This window comes from Zootoca vivipara, chromosome 10 (genome assembly GCF_965207765.1).
Source record: "Zootoca vivipara chromosome 10, rZooViv2.hap1.1, whole genome shotgun sequence".
Lineage (NCBI taxonomy): Eukaryota > Metazoa > Chordata > Lepidosauria > Squamata > Lacertidae > Zootoca > Zootoca vivipara.
The window spans coordinates 62,040,666-62,062,762 of NC_142593.1; the positions used below are offsets into that span (position 1 = coordinate 62,040,666).

At 55.2% G+C, this 22,097-nt stretch overlaps 1 protein-coding gene across 5 annotated transcripts in view; it reads left to right on the forward strand.

Moving 5' to 3' along the window:
* Positions 1 to 22,097, forward strand: part of RUSC2 (RUN and SH3 domain containing 2) — a 50,885-nt gene that overhangs the window by 18,584 nt on the left and 10,204 nt on the right. For 4 of the 5 annotated variants that reach the window (XM_035100756.3, XM_035100752.3, XM_035100753.3 and 1 more), the window contains exons 2-6: positions 7,188 to 9,170; positions 16,737 to 17,525; positions 18,321 to 18,506; positions 20,077 to 20,220; positions 21,514 to 21,590. In XM_035100756.3, coding sequence (XP_034956647.2) covers positions 7,292 to 9,170; positions 16,737 to 17,525; positions 18,321 to 18,506; positions 20,077 to 20,220; positions 21,514 to 21,590 — 3,075 coding nt within the window. In that variant the 5' untranslated portion in view covers positions 7,188 to 7,291. The remainder of the gene's footprint in view (positions 1 to 7,187; positions 9,171 to 16,736; positions 17,526 to 18,320; positions 18,507 to 20,076; positions 20,221 to 21,513; positions 21,591 to 22,097) is intronic. The other variant, XM_035100757.3, reaches the window with a different exon arrangement.

The window sequence follows — 22,097 nt, forward strand, 5'->3', positions numbered from 1 at the left end:
CCCCAGGGGTCCGCGAGCTATGCCAGAGGGGTCCGCAAGATGCTATTAGAATAAAAAATATATTAAATATATTTCGTATGATAACAGATTTTTGTTTTGGCCGCTTCCTGCATGAGCAGAGTCTAGCGCAAAACTAGAATTAGATAGAGGCAGTAGTTCTGCTGTATGCCGTTAGGTGGCGCTTTACAAACACTACTGTTTTGCAAAGAGGCAGCGCACGCATTCTACTAACGCTCACCTCCCCAAGATGCTTTGCGCGCGTCGGCTTCATTTGTGCGCTACTGCGCAGGTACCCTGTCTTCTCCATTCCCCTCCCTCCTCCCTGGCGCGCGCTGCCTCTTTGCAAAACAGTCATGTTTGTAAACAAAGCAAGCATTTTCTTCCATGTGTTTCATGAAAAACAAATATAGGAATCGGCTCGACATGCGGTCAGATTTCAGAGTGAAAGTTTCAAGTTTGAAACCTAATATTTCAGAAATAATGGACTCAAAGGACAGATTTAACTTATCTCAATAAGGACTGAAAAGCAAAACTAACTGTATACTGATGGAGTACTCTGTTGTAACTGTAAAAATATATAAATATAAAATATAAAAAGACTCTTAATTTGGCTCTCACTTTTTAATTTTAGGATTAGGAATTAATGGGGGTCCTTGTCACAATAGTGGCTCGATGAGGGATCCTCGAGAAAATTTTGTTGGGAACCCCTGCTCCAGGGGAAATGTGGTGTGCTGGATTGGGCACAGCTGCCCTAGGGCAGGTAGTGGCATCTCCTGGTCTCATACCTCTTCACAACAGCCCTGCGAGGCTGTTTCACAGAGGGGGAGACAGCAGCTTGGGGAATCTGTGATTCAGGCCAGGTGCCCTCTGCTCCCAGTTCCCATGTTATATGAGGAGCAGGCCTGCTTAGGGTGGGGGGTGCCAGGCAGGTGTGGCATTTTGGGTGCCAGCTGGAGACTTTCTCTGTTAATGGGTCAGTGTGTCTGGCTCTTAACCAGAAGGCTGGTGGTTTGAGTCCATCCAGGGATGGCTTTTGGCAGACAGAGCTGTAGGTACAGGGCGGGGGGGGGGGAGCTGGCTGGGTTTTTTTGCCCCAGGTGAAGCCTCCAGAGAGGCCCCATTGAGGCTGCCAGCCTGTGTGTGTATGCAAATGTGTGGGGGTTGTTGGTTTGTCTTTTGCCAAACTGGGTCTTTGACCTGTGTGAAATAAAGCCCCGTTTCGCCCTTGCAGCAGAATTCCTAAATGTAGACTCTTCCAACTCTACAATCCTAGGATTCCTCTTTCCTCTCAGGTGTGTTTGGTGTTTTTAGGTGCTCCTGGTAGGTTTTACTGCTTTTGGGGTTTTTTGAATGATTTAATTTACATGTGTTACATTAGTTTTGGTGTGTTTTGAAATTCTGCACCTTAGGAGGACAGAGGCTGGAGCCTGTCCAAGGATGTGTTCCATCCTTCCTCCCATAGAAATGCAAAGCCTTCTGCCCCTGGGGTAAGTTTCGGGGTCCCCCTGGCACCCTGATCCTTGACTTGAGATTTGCTGGGGCTCCAAGGCCAACCATTTCTCCCCAAATCCCCGGCTGGCCTCCTTGAGGTTCCTGCAGCCTGAGGCCTGGCCTTTTCCTTGCTGCAAACAGGTCGCCCATGTGCCTCCGGCTCTTATGAATATCTTTGCTGCATTTCTGTTCCCTCCTCATTTCATCCCAATGACAACAGCCCTGTGAGGCAGGCTAGGCTGAGAGGCAGTGGGCTGAGCTCAAGACCACCCTCGTGAGTTTCATGGCCAAGGAGGGATTTGAACCCTGGTCCCCCAGGTCCTAGTCTGACACTTTTAACAGCTGCACCGCGCTGACTCGTCTTGCATGACCCTGTGATCTTTTTAAATGAGGGCATTTTGCATGGGCTGTTCCCCCTCCCCTCTTGCTGCCATTGCTCCCCATACCAGAAGCAGGAACCCCCTCCGGAGGCGGCACCCCTCTTCCGAAGCCCCTGAATACCCTTCCCCCCCTCCCTGCTTCTGAGCATACAGCCCCCCTGCCGCCACTCTGGGATTGGCAGAGCCTCTGGCGCCGAGGACGAGAGCTTTTTGCAGCGACCGTCAAGGGCGATGGTGGCTGCTCTGGGAACGGCCGCTTGGAGAGGCACCGCTGTCAAGGCAAGGAAGCTGCTGGAAGGGAGCGTGCCAGCAGCCCACAGAGGGACACTCTTCTGTGCCATCCATGCGCACATGCATCCATCCATGCGCAGTTGGAGGCTGGGCTTCCCTCCAGCAGCCGTCGGGGGAGGTTTGGATCAGCCTCGCCTGAGCGGCAGCCGCAACCTTAACAGCTCGGTGCTGCTGCTGCTGCAGCATCTGTGGCCTGCTGATCCTTCCTCCCCCCCCCCCCTTCTCCTGGTCCCAGTGTGCAGAGCACACAGGCGAGACATGCGCAAAGTGCATTCCCCAGCCTGCCTGCCTGCTCTCTTCACTGAACCCAGCCTTCAACGGTTGCTCGGCCTTCTGAAGGCCCCAGTGGCATTTAAATACATGCATTCAGTCGCAGGGCTGGGGGATTTCTTGCTTCACCCAATCGCTGGCTTCTCTGCTAAATCACCCTCTCCTGGTGGGGGTGGGATTCTGAGCCAAACGTCCCACCAAAGTGCTCCTGGAGGAGTACTGTTTTTGGAGGGGAGCGGGGGAGTGAATGATACCTGCTCAGAATTGTGTAACACTGTTAAAGGCAAAGGTAAAGGTAAAGGGACCCCTGACCATTAGGTCCAGTCGCGGACGACTCTGGGGTTGCAGCACTCATTTCACTTTAGTGGCCAAGTAGTACAGCTTCCGGGTCATGTGGCCAGAGCAGCGCATGGAAATGCTGTTTACCTTCCCACCGGAGCAGTACCTATTTATCTACTTGCACTTTGATGTGCCTTCGAACTGCTAGGTTGGCAGGAGCAGGGACCGAACAACGGGAGCTCACCCCATCGCGGGGATTCAAACCGCCGGCCTTCTGATCGGCAAGCCCTAGGCTCAGTGGTTTAACCCACAGCGCCACCCACGTCCCTGTGTAACACTGTTAACTGTCCCTTAATCATAAAATCATAGATTGGGAGGGAATCTCAAAGGCCCTCTAGTTCACCCCCTGCAATGCAGGAATCTCCGCTGAGGAATCCATGATGGATGGCCACCCAACCTCTGCTTAAAAACCTCCAAGGAAGGAGAGGCCACCACCTCCCAGTCCGTTCCACTATCAAACAGCTCTTACTGTCAGAAAGGTCTTCCTGATGTTGAGTCGGAATCTCTTTAACTTCTGCACAGTGACAGGTGCTGAGCATTGCTAAAAATGAAAATTTCACTTGCTCAACCTTTTTTTCCCTAGTGGGGCAACTAGCAGATAGCTTTCAGGCCTGTGCTTCTGAGTTTTGTATTGGCAAAAAAAATTGTGTGTGTGTGTGTGTGTGTGTGTGTGTGTGAGAGAGAGAGAGAGAGAGAGAGAGAGAGAGAGAGAGAGAGAGAGAGGTGTATTGTTCAGTTTGATTGTGTACTTTTTGATGTTTTATTGGTTTGTGACTGCTTTTGTTACCTTTGTAATTATCCAATATTTTTCTGTGTTGTAAGCCACCTTGAGCATGGTTTTAACTAGGGAAAGGTGGCATGCAAACAAAATGATCTATGTATGCAGGGCTTTTTTCCAGCCAGAACTCACCAGAACTCCATTCTGGCCCCCCTCAGGTGGGCACCATGGCCATTCTAAAAGAACAAAGGAGGAGTTCAGGGTGAGTTCCAGAACCTCTTTTTCTAGCAAAATAGCACTGTCTATCTCCACCAATTATTATTTTTTTAGGCAGCAGTTTAGGGGTGATTTGGTGGAGAGCTCACCACTTCATTCATCTGGTTGGCCCCCAATCCCTGTTTATGGATTCTGATTTGTCACCCTACTGGTTGCAAATTCAGAGCCTGGTGGTTGCTTAGCTGTGGGATAGGGTTGCTCCGAGGGTCTTGAAAGCGGTGCATGATCTTGCAGGTTGGCCAAACCCTCTCCTGCCTGCCCTCTGGCCGCCAAAGTTCATTCCCATTTTCCTTGCTGCCTGTGAGACAACAGATTCTGTTTTTTTATGCAGTGCCCTTGGTGTAGTAGCTAGCGCTTCGGAGGCAGTGTGGTGCAGTGGTTAGAGTGTGGACTCAACCTGGGGGCAGCCACATGAAGCCCACTGGGTGACCTTCGGGGGGGGAGCCACCGTCTCTTAGCCTGACCTACCTTGCAAGGCCGTTGTGAGGGAAAGTATATGTGCCACCTTGAACTCCTCGAAGGAAAGTCGGGGTGCAAATTTAATAAATAACTAGCATAAGCAAGGAGGACCCTCTTGTGTGTCGTGATCAGCTGCAGAGGCCAACCTTTGGGCTCCCTTACCTGCGGAGATGGTGATGGGGGGAAGTGGCCATTTTGGGGGTGGGCAGCACATGGCCTAGGTGCCTTCTGCTCACAGGGACAAACGTGGATTACTTTTGGGGTGAAAAGGTGTCCCACACGTTCCACTGCTCTTGGTCTCTAGCTGCATTTTAATTGAATTTTTACCCATTTTGCTTTTTCACCTGCCACGGTGAGTCGCCATTTGGTCCTGCTGCAGCAAAGGCTTCTTGGCTGCGTGCGCATGATTTCGATGCATCGCTAGTCAGGGATAGAGAGGAGGGGGCAGAGTAGTGTCTTTGGGCTAACCTTTGGCTGGACTCCGCCGGTGTCCAATGAGGCAGGGCCAGATCATCATCATCATCATCATCATTTAATTTGTATGCCACCTTTCCATAGTTGAAACAAGGCTCAAGGCGGCTTACAACATAACAAGATTTACATAATTACCAACATAACAAAAGTCATAAACAATAAATAAAACACATCAAAAGGCACACAACCAAATGGGGGGGAAATTCCACATGAATCATAAAATCTAAAACTAAAAAGACAACATTAATATCAATTACAATTTAAAATGACATAAATAAAAAATAAAAACAGTTTTCAAAAGGAGCCCCCTCTGTTGAGCAGCAGAAGCAGTCCTTTCTGGAGCCTGTCCACCACCCCCACCACCCCCCACAGACAATGGCTCTTCTGGGCTTCATGACATCATCCTGCTAGGGGTGAGTCAGCCCTGGGCAGGGCTGTCCCGTCCCCCCGTCCCCCCCGCCGGGCCACCACCCAGCCATGGATGCTTTGGCTGAGATTCCTAAAGCCACAAATCACCATTTTTTCTTCTTTAAATGCCTATCAGAGATGCCCGTGGGGTGTTTGACCCAGGCCAAGGGGTTCCCCACACCTCAGCTGAGAGTTTGATCCATCCCTCCCAAACTGACATGTGGTGAACCACAGACTAGGAGACAGTTCTAAGCACGGGGCTAGAGCCTATGAATTTCCAAGCAGAGGCAGGAATAATTTATCAAATGCTCTTTATTAGGAAAGCAAGGACAAGGCAGCCTGTGGACAGCTGCTGCCTCGGGGTTTCCTTCAAGAGGGGACACAGTTCCTCCCCCATTTCCCAAGGGCACAAGGCTCTCGCTGGTTCCCTTGCGTCACGTGGTCTTGCTAGGTTCCCACGGCATCCCATTAACCTAATTTCTGGTGGGGGCAGGAGGTCATCGCGCAGGTAGGCATCTTCCCTAATGGAGGGGACGCAATTTCAGCTTGTTCCAGGAAGGTCCGTTTGCCAAGGGGTCCGGCTGTGAGACGGGCACTCAGAAATGCTCTGACAAGAGGCCAGGAGTCTGGCGGTTGGCAGGAGTAGCAGGCAAAGAGCCTCCAGGCTGGGCTTCTCCAGGAAAACGCTCTTTGCTTCAGTTGCCTCTGGAGACGGTCCATGCGAGGGAGCAGCTTCTGGTTCTTGGGGGGTCGGAAGCAGATCCGTGGCCTTGACAGGAAAAGGGTGGTTTTGGTGCAGAAGCACACGGGGTGGGGGGGGGGGGGACATCGACTCAGCTGTTGTCATGGGATGCTGCAGGTTCCAGGAAGGCAAAGGGGAAAGACACCCAAAGGCCTTGGGGTGACGTGAGTAGGGACTGGAGAACTGGAGGGGTGGGGGGGGGGCTGTTTTGTGCTCTGTGCATGCAGGGAAAGAAGGTGTGACCAAGTGCAGATACGGCTGAGGTGCAGGTGGGGGGAGGGTGAATGACCCCAAGATCCTCTTCAGGAGCAACAAATTTACTTTCTCTTTTAATTATTTGCTCTAGTTTCTTTTAGTGTAGTGGTTTTCAACCAGTGTGCCGTGGCACCCTGGGGTGCCTTGAATGAAGGTCACGGATGCCACAGAAAACACTAGCCTCCGTCCCTCTTTCCTTGCCTCCCTCTTTGCATGCTCTCTTGCACGGCTGTCGCAGCAGCCCTGGCTACAAGCTCCCCGGGGGAATGGTGCCTCTGGGGTTGGCCAGGGGGTGCTGGGTGCTGAGGCAGCATCAGAGTAAGCAAGCAAGCAGGCGGGCAAGGGAGCCCAGCCAACCAGTCTGCCAGCCCTTGCTGTTGGGAAGGGAGAGAGAAGTGGGAGGCCAGGCAGGCAGACAAGGGCCACAGCTGGCCTTTCTTGGGCTTGCGGTGTGCAAGGCTTGCCTGGGAGCTGAGTGCCCGGTGCTGAAGGGGAGCCTGGCAGCGCCCACTGCTGCCACCCAAGGCAAGGCGTTGGCCTCACCTTCACCTTTGGCCTGTCTCCATTGGACCGCTGAGACTGGGGACATCCTCTTCCCAGGCCCCTGGGGGGGGCAGTGTGAGGAGGCACCTCTCCTTGGGGCAGGGGGCAGCTCAGAGATGAGGGGCAGTAGCAGCGCCTGCCCAGAGGACTCCCAAGGAAAGGGGAGAGGAGGCTGAGGGGGTTCGAAAAGGGGTGGGGGCTGCCAGCTCTGCAGGCAAGGGGGGGACCTCACTGGGCTCCTGGTCAAGGGAAGCATGGACTCAAAAAGGTTGAAAACCCCTGTTTTAGTGTCTATAGGTTTTTAGTACTTTACTGAGGACTGTTCTGAGAAAGACTGATTTACCAGTGATGGTGATGGTCTCTCTGTTGTAGTGCTGAGCCACTTTCCTCCCCTGGGGGCTCACTAAGTCTCTTGCTGAGTCCCAGGGGCTCATCAAGAGTTCTGAGCAGGGGGCACCCGAGGTGGTCCAGGCCAGGAGCCAGCAGGGGGGCCCTCCTTTGTTTCCAGGCTGCTGACTGCTTGCTGTTTGTCTCCCTCCAGGTGCTCCTTGGATGCTTGGATGAGATGCGCTTCTGCAGTCCCTCCTCACCGGAATCCTTCCATGGGTAGCCTGGGGACCGCGGGGGTCCTGGAGAGTGAGGGTGATGGATAGCCCCCCCAAGCTGGCCGGCGAGACGCTGATTGTCCACCACATTCCCCTGGTGCACTGCCAGGTCCCCGACCGGCCGTGCTGCGGCACCACCAGCAAACGGGCCAACCCCTTTGGGCAGGCCGACTCGGGGGCCCTGCGAACCGGCTCCCTCCCAGAGCGGGACCTCTCACAGGCCGACTCCCTGCTCTACAGCACCTTGCTCCAGGCTCCAGAAGCAACCCTGGCCCCAGGGGAGACGCCCGAAGAGAAGGAGGCCCAGCGCAGGGACCTGCCTGCCCCCGGTGCCAACAAGCGACAGAACCCCTTCCTGCTGGGTGGCAGCGAGACCCAGGACCTCTGCGAGGATGAGCTGGGCAAGGCCTCCTTCCACCTCCACGAGCTGGCCCTGCCACCCTTCCGCCTGCATGAGCTGGCCCTGCCACCCTTCCGCCTGCACGACACCAGCCCCGTCGTGAAACCCTGGAGCGGCAGCCCCCGTGCGGACGTGGTGGAGGGGCAGGAGGAGGAGGAGGAGCTCTCCCGCGAAGATGCCCGCAAGAGGAGCCGCCTGGCGCCTGAGCTGATGGAGCTGGATGAGTACGGCTGCCACCGCGCCGAACCCTCCAGCTTCTCCTTCGAGCAGGAGTGGGCCAGCGACGGTGAGGAGCTGGCGCACAGCCGGGACGCTCCCCGCAGCCGGACGTGCAGCTGCTCCAGCGCAGAGCTGCAGCGCTGCTGCTGCTACAGCCTCTCCAGCCAGTCAGAGGCCCCAGACCAGCCAATGGGATACGTCAGCGACTCCTCCTGCAACAGCTCCGACGGCGTCCTGGTCAATTTCAGCGCCCTCTACAACAAGATGAACGGGCACACGCACCCCAACCTCAACTCGGGGGCCCACTCCTGCGACGACTCCTCCTCCGGAAGCCACTCGGACTCGGGGGCCTTCTACCTGGACTTGCACTCCTCACCCAGCGAGCCAAAGGCCCCCGGTGAGCCGCACCAGGCCTGCGGGTGCCACCACGCCTCCTCCCCGGTCTTGGACGCCAACTGCAACTCCTACCCCGCCCTGTGTGAGCCCTGCGCCTCGGAGGCCTCCGACCTCACGGCCTGCTTCCAGAGCCAGGCCCGGCTGGTGGTGGCCACCCAAAACTACTACAAGCTGGTGACCTGCGACCTGTCCTCCCAGTCCTCGCCCAGCCCGGCCGGCTCGTCCATCACCAGCTGCTCGGAGGAGCACCCGCGGGGCAGCCCCCTGCAGCCCACCGAGTACTACCTGTTCCAGAGGCCCGATGCGGCTGACAGTGACACGGACTGCTCGCGGGCGGAGTCGCAGGGGGAGGCCGAGAAGGGCGCCATCGAGGGGCAGGTGTACATCAATGTCTCGCCGCCCACCCTGGCCGGCCCACGGAGGCAGCGGTCCCGCAGCTATGACCGCAGCCTGGACCGCAGCCCCACCGGGCGCTTGGGCTCCCTGGAGCGCATGATGAGCTGCCCGGTCAAGCTGAGCGACGGCCCTGCGCTGCCCTCCCAGGGCTCCCCGCCCAAGCGAGTCACGTCCTTTGCGGAGCTGGCCAAGGGCCGCAAGAAGACGGGCTCCTCTCCCCCGCTGCGCACCAGCAGGGACTCTTCCCTGGAGTTCTCCCCGATCCCCGAGTACCAGAGGGACGGCCAGGCGGGGCACAGCCAGAGCCTCCCATCCCACGCCCTCAACCGCAGCTGCGAAGGCTACTGTGGCGCCGAGAGGGGGCTGAGCACCCCCAGGAAGGGCATGGGCTCCAGGGAGATGCCTTCCTGCGGGCAGGAGGGGCCTGGGCAGCCCTTCTTCTCCGCTTTGATGGAGCCGGGGTCTGCCAGCGGCCTTGGCCAGAAAGACATTCGTGCCCGAGCTGATGGTAAGCCTCTGCCCTGGGTGACTGGCCTGCTGCTTCTCCCTCGCAGCCGGTGGATTGTGCGTGTTTGTCTGAGGGCCAGAATGTTGGAGGGGCAGTCAGCTCAATGTCTCCTCCTCCTGGAGTTAGGCTAGATGGCCCTTGGGGTCCCTTCCAGCTCAACAATTCTAGGATTCTGCGAGGTTTTTAAAGAGAGGTTGGGTGGCCCCCTGTCAGGGATGCTTAAGTTGTAATTCCTGTGTTGCAGGGACTAGATGGCCCTTGGGGGCCCCTTCCAACTCTAGAATTCTGTGGTTCTGTAAACATGGCTTCCCCCAAAGGGCGATGATGGGCAAGATGACCAGCCCTCGGGGCAAGCAGGGGACATTTCCTCCCAGGCCAGAACATCCTTGGGGGTGAACTGGGGATCCTGATCTGGACTGGAGCCACTTCTTGTCTGATGGGGGGTCTGGGAGGGGCAGCGCGGCACGTTTGTGGCTCCCCAAATGGGTCGGCCGGCCACCCAGGAAGGCTCAATGCTGAGGGGAAGACTTTGCCTGCAGTGGGGCTGGACCATGTGGGGAGCTGTGGGTGCACCCCACTGTCCCTGATGATGCCCTAGAGGTGAGACCAGCCGTGAGGCAGCAGCTGCAGGCATTTGGTCCAAATTAAAGGGCCTTGTATTCTTAGGTACTGAGAGGTTTGTGTGGTGGTTTGGGGAGGGGAGGGGTCCCTGGGGACGATGGCCAGAATGGCGTTTTCATTAGAACAAATGAAGAGCCTGCTGGATCAGGCCTGTAGCCCCTTTAGTTCTCACAGTGGCCGACAAGAGGCAAACAGGATTGAGGACAAGAGAGCTTTCCTCTCTGGCTATTCCAGCATTGCGGCCTCTGACTGGGGAGGCCAAGGGTCGCCCTGGACAGCCCTCTTGCCCATGAAGGTGTGGCTTGGGCACTTGGCAGGCTGTGTGTTGGCCCGGGATGCTGTGGGAGACCCTGCTTGGTCTGGGGCTCAGCGTTGGAACAAGGAGGAGATTCCTAGCAGGGCTTGGCTTTCTTTTGACATCCCCCTGCCCAAAGAAACAACTTCCAGAGGTTTGCAATGAAACCTTTCTCCTGATTTCTGTGGCCTGCTTGATGCCACCGCACGACGTAGTTTGCTGAGGATCTGAAATGTGCCCACAAGGGCCGGGTCCCTGGTTGGTCTTGCAGTCTAACGGCAGGTGAGCAGAGAAGGAAGGGAGGTGGTAGCTCTGGGGGTGCAAAGAGCCTCCTTGGGAGAGGAAGAGAGAGGGGCAGGCTTTGCTCGGAAGCCGCACAGCACCCTCCTGCGGCAGAAACGGGCCCAGATCCCAAAGCCTGCCCAGCATTTGTTTTACGACTCCTCTCAAATCCTTTACTCTCGAGAAGGTGGCTTGTCCAATCCCCCTGCCCCCTGCCAGGGTGATCCATGTTCAGGAACACTTAGACCAGAGTCTCCTCCACCAGCCCTTTCATCCCCAAGGGATGCATGGACATTCCCTAGATCAGGAAGGCTCCCAGCCACAGGCTCTCGAGGCTCCCTGGTCCTTCCTGGCCCCAAGGGCAATTTCACCTTCGCTCTTCTCTGCCCGCACTCCCTTCAGTTTGGGGCCTTGGCACCCCCCCCCCCAAGTCTGCTTGCTTTTTCTTTTTCTTTTAAAAAAGTTTTCATTAGGGTTTATAAAGAAGAATACAAAGATTATTGTCAAATATTATTTTTCCCCCATTTGGCCAAACTAAAACATCTGAAGGCAAAAAAGAGAGAAGAGGAGGAAGGAAGGAGGGAGGGAGGGATAAAGAAAATGGAATAGAAAAAGATTTAGAAGAGAGAGAGAGAGGTTAAGAAGCTAAAGAACTATATATAAACATTATTTTCTTCATTCACTCCAGCATAACACCTAATACCCCCCCCCCCTTAGTCTCCTTTTGGCCGCCACCCAGTTTCCTAGGGGGAGGCTGCTAGTGGGACTCCCCAATTCCCTACCTTCCGGGGGCTCCTGGCATGGACCAGAGACCCTGCTTGGAGGCAGGAGTGGTCCACCTTGGAGAGAGATCTGTCCAAAGCGAAGCAGCTCAGAGTCGCCTCCCAAGTGGGAGCAGCTGGCCTGGAGGAGAAGAGCTGAAAGAGGAGAAGCTGGTCTTGTGCTCAGGGGGAGGGGGCAGCTGCAGGAGGAGGAGACCCTCGTGTTGTGCAGCTGGGCTCCCATTTCAGGGAGGGGCCAAGGCAGTTGCTCTCCTCCTTCCTCTCCCAGGGAAGCAAAAACACCTCCGTCTGCAGCTGCGGTGAGCACCAGCCCAGGACATCCCAAGTTAAATAAAAAGGTCTGGAGGAATTCGGGGGTCTTGTGGGCTGGGGGAGCCCCTTTTGCATGAGGAGGAGGAGGAGGAGGAGGAGGAGGAGGAGGAGGAGGAGGAGGAGGAGGAGGAGGCAAACATGCCTGGCCACCAGAGGGGCAGAGTCCGCCCTTGCAGCCCCCATCGAAGGGTGTGGGGTTCTCTCGCTGGCCCTTGCTAGTTCATATGGACCCTCTTCCAAGAGGGTCCAGGGCAGAGGCTAAAACCCCCATAGCCCCCCCCTACACATAGATGGTTCAAAGGGGGAAGTGGGCTGTGAATCGGGGTGGGTGGGGGAAGGGAGGGCCCTGGTCCTGCCTCCCCCCCCCCCCCAGCTGACTCCTACTCGCCCACCCATGGGACCCTTTTTGAGCCTCCCTGCTCCATCCTTCCAGCTTGACACGGTTTTTCCAATGCCTTGTCCAGCCCAACCTCGGAGAAGCTCTTCTCCCCGTTTCAGATGCTTGTATGAAGGACCTGGTGATGTTAGCAGGATGCGCCTGATTGCTTTGTCCAGGGGCAGAACTGGGCTGACTCCTGGTTTCTCTTCAGGAGGGTTCCCCCTCCCTTTCAACCACAGATTGGTCTCAAAAAGGCCCTCAAATATTCCCATTAGCAGCACTAATGAACTTGCCCAGCACTTTCTGAGAGGTCTGACTGCTTGGCACACATGGCGGCAGCCTTGAAACCTCTACAACGGCCCTGCCAGGTTGGCCTGCCCCATTCTCTGAGGCTGAGCAAGGCTTGTTTGCCCAGGCAGATGCCAAAGTCCTCCCGGGGGCGGCCAGACTTGTGGCTCCCACAGGAGCTGCCGGTTGAGCCCTCATCCTGCTTTGCCTGGGATATTAAGCAGCCTCTGTTGCCTTTTTGGCACCTGCTGAAGCCCTTCCTCTTCCAACGAGCCTTTTAAGCGGAGATCTTTCCTGCTCTCCATCTGCTTTGAAGTTGTTTGTAAGATGCTTTGATTGCTTTCTCACTTCGTAGGCTCATCTGGGAGAAAGGATGGGATGTACATTTATAATAAACTAGCTGGCCCTGCAGGCGTTGCTGTGTGTTAGTCTGTCAAATGGAGGGTAATGGCCCCCCTTCAGATCCCCCTGAGTCTCAGGGTCCCCCTGTTTTACAGGATCTCGTGGCGGAGGCGGGGTTTGTGGGTGTGGGGTAGACTCCATGGGGAGGGAGGAGGAGGTGGAGGAGGAGCTGTGGGAATAACGTCACTTGAGGGCGCTGTTTTAGTTTGTGGAAAAGCAGGTTTTTACCTGCGCAGGTATGAGATGTGAGCAATCCGAGGTTGTGCAAACACCCGGGTAGTGGCATGAACCGTTGTGTCCAAATTCCAGGACAATCGGTCAAGCGGTTTCGGAGAAAAGTGGAGCCCACAGTTGCACCCTTTTTTACATTTATATTGTTGTTGTTGTTTAGTCGTTTAGTCGTGTCCGACTCTTCGTGACCCCATGGACCATAGCACGCCAGGCACTCCTGTCTTCCACTGCCTCCCGCAGTTTGGTCAAACTCATGTTGGTAGCTTCGAGAACACTGTTCAACCATCTTGTCCTCTGACGTCCCCTTCTCCTAGTGCCCTCAATCTTTCCCAACATCAGGGTCTTTTCCAAGGATTCTTCTCTTCTCATGAGGTGGCCAAAGTATTGGAGCCTCAGCTTCACGATCTGTCCTTCCAGGGAGCACTCAGGGCTGATTTCCTTAAGAATGGATAGGTTTGATCTTCTTGCAGTCCATGGGACTCTCAAGAGTCTCCTCCAGCACCATAATTCAAAAGCATCAATTCTTCGGCGATCAGCCTTCTTTATGGTCCAACTCTCACTTCCATACATCACTACTGGGAAAACCATAGCTTTAACTATACGGACCTTTGTCGGCAAGGTGATGTCTCTGCTTTTTAAGATGCTGTCTAGGTTTGTCATTGCTTTTCTCCCAAGAAGCAGGCGTCTTTTAATTTCGTGACTGCTGTCACCATCTGCAGTGATCAAGGAGCCCAAGAAAGTAAAATCTCTCACTGCTCCATTTCTTCCCCTTCTATTTGCCAGGAGGTGATGGGACCAGTGGCCATGATCTTGGTTTTTTTGATGTTGAGCTTCAGACCATATTTTGCGCTCTCCTCTTTCACCCTCATTAAAAGGTTCTTTAATTCCTCCTCGCTTTCTGCCATCAAGGTTGTGTCATCTGCATATCTGAGGTTGTTGATATTTCTTCCGGCAATCTTAATTCCGGCTTGGGATTCATCTAGTCCAGCCTTTCGCATGATGAATTCTGCATATAAGTTAAATAAGCAGGGAGACAATATACAACCTTGTCGTACTCCTTTCCCAATTTTGAACCACTCAGTTGTTCCATATCCAGTTCTAACTGTAGCTTCTTGTCCCACATAGAGATTTCTCAGGAGACAGATGAGGTGATCAGGCACTCCCATTTCTTTAAGAACTTGCCATAGTTTGCTGTGGTCGACACAGTCAAAGGCTTTTGCATAGTCAATGAAGCAGAAGTAGACGTTTTTCTGGAACTCTCTAGCTTTCTCCATAATCCAGCGCATGTTTGCTATTTGGTCTCTGGTTCCTCTGCCCTTTCGAAATCCAGCTTGCACTTCTGGGAGTTCTCGGTCCACATACTGCTTAAGCCTGCCTTGTAGAATTTTAAGCATAACCTTGCTAGCGTGTGAAATGAGCGCAATTGTGCGGTAGTTGGAGCATTCTTTGGCACTGCCCTTCTTTGGAATTGGGATGTAGACTGATCTTCTCCAATCCTCTGGCCATTGCTGAGTTTTCCAAACTTGCTGGCATATTGGGTGTAGCACCTTAACAGCATCATCTTTTAAAATTTTAAATAGTTCAGCTGGAATATCATCACTTCCACTGGCCTTGTTATTACATTTATATATATATATATAGATAAACTGGGAAGGTTCAGCCATGCCTTCAACTGAATGAAAGCCAGCACTGTGTCCCGGTTTGTTGCCCTGCTGGTTTTCATTAATGGGGCAGCTGGGTGATCCCTCCTGGGCTTGGCGCTGGCCTGGCCTGGGGGGTGGGGACTGTTGCTAGGGGCTGTCCCCGTGTAATTCTCGACCTGTGCTGTGCTGCCCTGGGGCAAGGAGCTAGTCCTGGCTGAGGTGCCAGCTCCACGTCAAGGCAGGGCATGCAGTGCCAGGAGGGACCTCTTGCCCACATTGCTGGGGCAGAGCAGGTGTCAGTGGGCCCTGAAGAGGAATAGAGGGGAGGGGGGAGATTTTGCTTGCTCTGCTGAAAGTGTGGGCTTAGCGGAGGGATGATCTTCTTTCCCAGAGTTGGGTGCTGGGGTGCGGCTGCCCCTGAGCCAGAGGACCAGGCAGGGCTCTGCCCCCACATCCCTAGGAGGGCTGGAGGAAATATGGAGGATTTCAAGGCAGGGGCAGGAGAGGTCAACTGAATTGCAGGGGGTTGAACTAGATGACCCATGGGGCCTTCCAGCTCTCCAAGTGAATGTGAAGATCCAAAATGTTCCTGGAATCAAGAGGGAGGTGGGTTGCTTCCTTGTCCAGTTTGAGGTATGAGGTACAGTGGTTCCTTGGTTGTCAAACTTAATCCACTCCAGGAGTCCATTCGACCCCCCTGAATGATTCAAAAACCAAGGTGCAGCTTCCAGTTGGCTGCAGGAACTTCCTGTACTCAGTCGGAAGCCTCGGGAGCCGTGACGGACGTTTGGCTTCCGAAAAACATTCACAAAGGTTCAGCCCGGACACTGAGATCCAGCGCCGAGGGCCTTCTGGCGGTTCCCTCACTGCGAGAAGCAAAGCTACAGGGAACCAGGCAGAGGGCCTTCTCGGTAGTGGCTCCCGCCCTGTGGAACGCCCTCCCATCGGAGGTCAGGGAGATGAACAACTACCTGCCATTTAGAAAACATCTAAAGGCAGCCCTGTTTAGGGAAGTTTTTAATCTGTGATATTTTAATGTATGTTGGCAATTGTTGGAAGCCGCCTAGAGTAGCGGGGAAAACCCAGCCAGGTGGGCGGGGTATAAATACAACAACAACAACAACAACAACAACAACAAACTGGAACACTCACTTCTGGGTTTTTGGTGTTTGAGAGCCAAAATGTTTGAGTCGCAAGGCGTTCGACAACCAAGGTACGGCTGTACAGAAAAGGCGGCATGAGCTGGGCTTTAAGGAACTTCTCAGAGCTGTTAAGGATAATGTTGTGGGTTGGAAGAGGCTTCTCTGGGGTGCCAAGGAGCCTCTTTCCCTGGACCAAGGAAAGGAGAGTCCAGCCTAGCTGAAGGGGCCAGTCGGCCTTGGCAAGAGGACTGGCTTGACCCATCCGGGGGGGAGGCCCCTTTCTTTCTGCCCTGCCCTTCTCCGCTTCCCTTTGGCTCCAAGGGGCACAGTGACCCAGAGGCTTCGAAAGGGGCTGCCTGTGCCAGTCACACAGCAGAGGGTCACACCAACCTCAGGGAGATGCCCAGAGCCAGCACCTGCCAGGCTGCCTCTGACTCGGATTCCCAGATTGATGGAGGCACCTAGATAGCGTCTGTGTTGGGCATCATTTCACAGACATTTATGCCAAAGACGGAGCCTTTCACTGCAAAAAGTAACACAAACACAGGGGCACCAACTTGAATAAAATATGGGGGGGGGGGCTCAGGTAAGCCCTGACCCGCATAATCGATCACATGGCATGGCGCGCACACACCACATGAATGGCAATGCCCAACAACTGGGGGGGGGGCTGGCTCCCTCAAATACTATTGGGGGGTTGAAGAGCCCTTGACCCCATGGAGTTGGCTCCTATGCGCAGTAATGTAAATGAATAGCTTTTTATTTTATTTTTGCTTTTTTGCGATTGTCTTTTTGTATGTATAGATCTTTAGAGTGTGTTGGTTTTTGTTTGTAACAGTGTACATACCGTGTTTCTCCAAAAATAAGACACCGTCCGGGAATCAGCATGTTTTTACATGAGTAGAATGTGTCCTTTTATTTAAAATGCATCTCTGGGTTATTTGTGGGGCATAGGAATTCGTTCATATTTTTTTCCCCAAAATAAAGTCTGGCCCCCCACAAGGTCTGAGGGACAATGGACCGGCTCCCAGCTGAAAAAGTTTGCTGACCCCTGCTCTTAAGGAACTTCCAGCTCCAGAGGCAGTCTATCTGCAGTCCAGTTTTCTATGGGGCATTTGGGCGCTGGGAGAAGAGAAGCCTGGCATGGGTCCCCTGGTTGTCCTTTCACGCTCTCTCTCTCCCTCTGCAGGCGGCGCAGCGGACAGCAAGTCGGTGGTGCGCTACAGCAAGGCCCAGCGCCCGACCACCCTGCCCATCCAGCCCTTTGTGTTCCAGCACCACTTTGCCAAGCAGCCCAAGGCAGCGCGGGCCTTGCACAGCCACTTTGCCGCCAGCCTCTCCCAGCTCTACAGCCGCTCGGCCGCCAGCCAGACTCTCTCCTCCGCCTCCCAGTCCTCGGCCTCCGCCACCTCGGCTGAGATGGTGGTCCAGGCCACGGCCCCGGGGCACGGCCAGCGCTCGGCGGACGGGGCGGCCTCCCGGGGGGACGGCTGTGCCAGGAAGCCCGTGCCAGAGACCACCCGCCCGTCCCCGCTGGGCAGCTACTCCCCCGTACGAAGCAACGTGCCTTTTTTCCAGAGTGCGGACTCCTCCTCTTCCTCCTCCTCCTCCTGCTCGCCGGGCAACGAGAACCATCCGCCCCGGAGCAGGTCTTGCCCAGTCTCCGCCAACCTCCTGCCCACCGGGACTTCCCCTCCCTCAGGAAGCCAGGCTGCCAAGCTCAGCAGCAACGCCAACGGCGGCGCCCTGCTGGCCAAGAAGGAGAGCCCCCCACCCGCGCCCACAAAGGGTCCCGTGCTGCTGCCGGAAGTGGATGCCCCTGCACCCGAGTGCCAGCTCCACCGCAGCACCGCCCTGCCTCCCCTGATGCCCCCCGGGCTGATCCTGGCCAGGCCAGGGGACCATGGGGAGCCCCAGTGGCCCCTCGCCTGCAGCGAGGCTCTGGGCGCAGGATCGCTGGGACCTCGGCCTCTCAATGGTAGGTATCTGGTCCAGAGATGATCATGCAGCAGAGTGTTGGGGTGTTAGGGTGTTGGGGAAAGATCTGGGAGTGTGCATGGTTTTGGGGGGGGCTATGTCATTTTCCTTCATTGCAGGGCCCCCCAAAACACTGGTTGTTGGGGGGAGATATAGGCGGCCGTTAACAGGCTGCCAGCCCCAGCCTGGATGGGTCCTGCTTTTGGGGAACCCATGTCAAGGCACCATCTCTAGGCCAAGGGCCCCACTGCCTGGAAGTGAGGGTACCCCTCTGCCTCCCCACCCCCACCGCGGGAGGGCAGGGGATGGATGTGCCTGGCTCCAATTCTGGGGGTGCACTGACTCCTGTCCTTTCACGCCTCTCAACCCCCCCCCCCCCGGGAAAGCCAGGCTGCGCCGGAACTGAGACACATCCTGCATTGCAGGGGGTGGGCTAGATGACTCTAGGGGACACCTTCCAACTCCACAGTTCTAGGATTCTGCAGAATATGCCTGTGTGCATGTGTGCGAAAGGCCTCTGAAGACTCAGATGGTCAGGGGTCCCTGCAGCCTCCTCTGCCCAGCTGCCTCCTGCCCCACCTGCCCCGCTCAGGTGTATCCTCCAGGTGTGTTTCCCCTGCACCTTGTTTTGGGCTCCACCGCATGACCACCCCAATGCTGCTGCTGCTGCTACTAACTGCCTGTCTCTGTTCCTGCCTCCTCCCCTTTGCTCCCCCTGCTTTTCTGTCCCTCTCCTTCTCCCCCACCTCTCCTTCCGGATGCCCCCTGCCTCGTCCCGGGTGCCCCCCCCCCCCAGCCAACCACCTCTCTCCGCAAGCCCTCAAGTGGCGGGAGTACCGGCGGAAGAACCCCCTGGGCCTGGAGCGCATTTCGGGGCTGGCCGGCAGCCTGGACTGGAAGCAGCCGGAGGGCAGGCTGCCCTGGAAGAACCCCATCTTCGAGCTCCCCTTGAGCACGGGCCGCGCCAGCTGCAGACTCAACGGTGGGCCCCCTCCTCCCGCGAGTGGCTCTCCTCTCCTCTTCCCTCTGGGTGGGGACGGAGGGCTTAAAGGGGGCCTTGGAGGCACAGGACCCCGGGACCCCCTAGAATGGCAGGATGGAAGAGGAGGACTCAGCGGTGGGCCATGGATGCCAACCCCCCCGTCTCTGAGATCATCTATTTATTCCACGTATATCCCACCTTTTTCTCCAGGGATCTCAAGCTGGCAGGCATGGCTCTCCCCACTCCTCATTTAATGCCCCCAACAACCCTGCAAGGTAGGTTAGGCTAGCCCAAGATGACAGCCAGGGAGCTTTGTGGCCGACCCAAAGTGCAAGGGAAGCCAGGGGGCCTTCGGGATGCCCTTGTGTGCCCAGCCCTTTACCTTTGCAGGGGGTTGGACTAGATCAGGCATGTCCAGCCGGTCGAGCGCCAACCTCCGGTCGATCGCAGGGCGTGACCCCCGCCCCCCTTGCTATATCCCCTTGCTGCCGCCAGCGCTTTTGTGATTGCCTTATTTTCCTGCATCTGTAGGATGGTCTCTCCACCTAAAGAAAGCTCAACAGCCATGTGCAATGACAAGGGGTAGATCACGCCCTGCTTTATTATACTAGGAGGAGATCGTGGTCTCTATAGAGTTGGACGTGCCTGGACTAGATGGAGAGACAGGGTGGCAGCCTCAGTTGGAACAGCAACTTATTCTGATTTAAGGCATTCCTAGCTTAGTCTTTACCCAACAGTCGGCTGCGATGAGGACAGAGCCGACGAAATGCCAGTTTGGTCCCACAGGGCAGAGTCAGGAGCTGTGCAGCGCCAGGCGAAATCCACCTGGCCCCTGGTATCGCCTGAGGTTGTTGCTGCAGGGAAATGTCCCTCAATGTTGCTCAGGAGAGACCCCTCCCAGTTTCAGCAGGTCCCCCTCTGTCCCCCTCCCCTTTTCTGTGGGGAAACTGAGGCTGGAGGTGAAGGCTGGCTGACAACAGCCCCCTCCAGCCCCAGATCCAACACTTGTTCCTTCAGCGCAGTGTTAAACTATGGAACTCCCTGCCACAGGAGGCAGGGGTGGCCACCCACTCAGGTGGATTTGAAAGAGAATTTGACAAATTCATGACTCTCTCCCAGTGGCTACTAGCTATAAAGACCGGACTCTGCCGACAGTCAGGATCCCAGTGACTGGAAACCCTAGGAGGGGAGAGTTGCTCTTGGGTCAAATCCTGCTTGCGAGTTTCCCATGGGGGCATCTGGTTAGCCACCGTGGGAACAGGATGCTGGATTAAATGGGCCCCCTTTGGCCTGATCCAGATATAATAATAATAATAATAATAATAATAATAATAATAATAATAATAATATCCTGCCCATCTGGCTGTTTAGGGAAGCTTTTAATGTTTGATTGATTTCTGTATTTTAATATTTTGTTGGAAGCCGCCCAGAGTGGCTGGGGGAACCCAGCCAGATGGGCGGGGTATAAATAATAAATTATTATTATTATTATTAGCCATTTCACGTGTCACAGAATAGCCGGATCTGACCCTGCCCGTCTCTTTCTCCTTCTCCTCCTCTGTCCCTGCAGGACATTCCCTGAAGCAGCCGCAGCTCAACTACTCCGACTTCTTCCCGGACTATTTCTCCTTGGCGGAAAAGCCCCCGGCCGAATTCTGCCTCTCTCCGGACGGCAACACAGAGTCCATCTCCATTGATCTGCTGCAGAAGAAGGGTGAGGTCCTGGCAGCGTCTGTGGGGTGCGAGGCAGGGAAGTGGGGCTCTCTGCTCTTCCCCCCCCCCTGCCCTGCCCTTCAGCCAGACACAGCTGAGCAAAGGGCTTGGGGGCTCTAGGAGGGCATCAGTTTGAGTGGCGATTTACAGACCACACCCCCAAAGTGCCCCCAAAGTGCATGAGGAGCCCAGATAAAGGAAGGAGAGTGTGGGGAGGAGGGTGCTATCAGTTGGGTGTCATATCGGGGGCTGGGGGGCTCCTCCTGCATGCAATTTTTATCTGTGTCCCAGCAACAAGGACATGGAAGAGACCCGGGTTCGAATCCCCTCTCAGCCACATGATGCTCCCTGGGCAACCTTGGGCCAGTTGCTGCCTCTCTCAGCCCAACCTACCTCTCAGGGTTGTTGCTGAGGAGGGGAAGTATTGCCTTGAGCTCCTGGGAGAAAGAGATGAGATAGAGCGGTAGGAAATATACCTGAAGGAGCGTCTTCACCCCCATCGCCAGTGCCGAGGGCCTTCTGGTGGTTCCCTCCCTGCGAGAAGCAAAGCTACAGGGAACCAGGCAGAGGGCCTTCTCGGTGGTGGCCCCCGCCCTGTGGAACGCCCTCCCACCAGATGTCAAAGAGAAAAACATCTGGGAGACTTTTAGAAGACATCTGAAGGCAGCCCTGTTTAGGGAAGCTTTTTTATTATTATTATTATTATTATTATTATTATTATTATTATTATTATTGAATGAGTAACATTACAATCTCTCCCCCCGGCCTCCCACTTCAGCTACCAGCAGTTGTGGGGAGATGGCCTATGTGGGGAGAGTCAGCGCCCCAGCACATGGGCCAGATCCAGTCGCTTCCTCCCCTCCCAGCACAGAAAGAGTCTTTGGAAAATCCGGTCCTGTCTAGTTTATCTGAGTGGCCCAGCTTTGCATGTTCGAGATTGCAGCAGCCTTGAAGCTCTTGAACACGTTTAAGGCTGAGCCAGCCTTGCCCCCAATCTGGGCTCTCTGTCTCTCTCTCTCTCCTAAACCCTCTTCCATTGCAACTGGGCAGGAATTCCTGCTTGCTCCTGGAACCAGGATTCTCCCAGAATTCTCCAAGATAATAGAGGCAGCAAGATTCCACCTGCCAATCTCCAAGTTTCCTGCATTGCAGGGGGTGGGAGACCAGATGGAATTTTATTAGCCAAGAAGGAAACTTCTGGAGATGGATTTCCTAGGATTTTCTCTGCAGCTTGGGGCAGGCAAGGGAAGCATGGCAGGGGCCCTCACCCACCCACCCTCTTTTTCCGCCCCAGGTCTCGTCAAGGCAATCAACATGGCTGTGGACTTGATTGTGGCGCATTTTGGGACCAGCAGGGATCCTGGGGTCAAGGTGAGCAAAGGGCTTCCTTTTCTCCCTCCTGAGTCTTCCAACTCTCATCAGCTTCGTTAATGATCAGGAGAGCAGTGGGCAAGCAGGGAGACCAGGCCAGGTCCCAGGTCAGCTCCCAAAGAGGAGCCCTTTGTGGCTCAGGATCCGGACCCCCACCCTCTCTCTCCCTGAGGAGAAGAAGCCTTTCTTGCAGCAGTCCTAGGAAAACCTGGCAGGAGAGTAGGAGCCCAAGCCTATTGAATCCCAGGCTGTGGGTGCAAGGGGACTCTTCAGAATCTTGAAAAAGAATACTGTAGCTCCCTCAGGGAGCTGGAGATGTTTAGTGTGGGGAAGGGGAGACTGAAGGTGGGTCTACAGACGGGGGGGGGGGAATGCTATAAATTAATCAGAAATTAGATCGTTCAACTAAAGGGGGGGAAAAACCTATGGAAAAACACGTATAATTTTTTTCCTGCTCTCTGGCGCCTTCTGGTGTTGCCTGTTTATAGCGCGTTCAAACCATTGTGT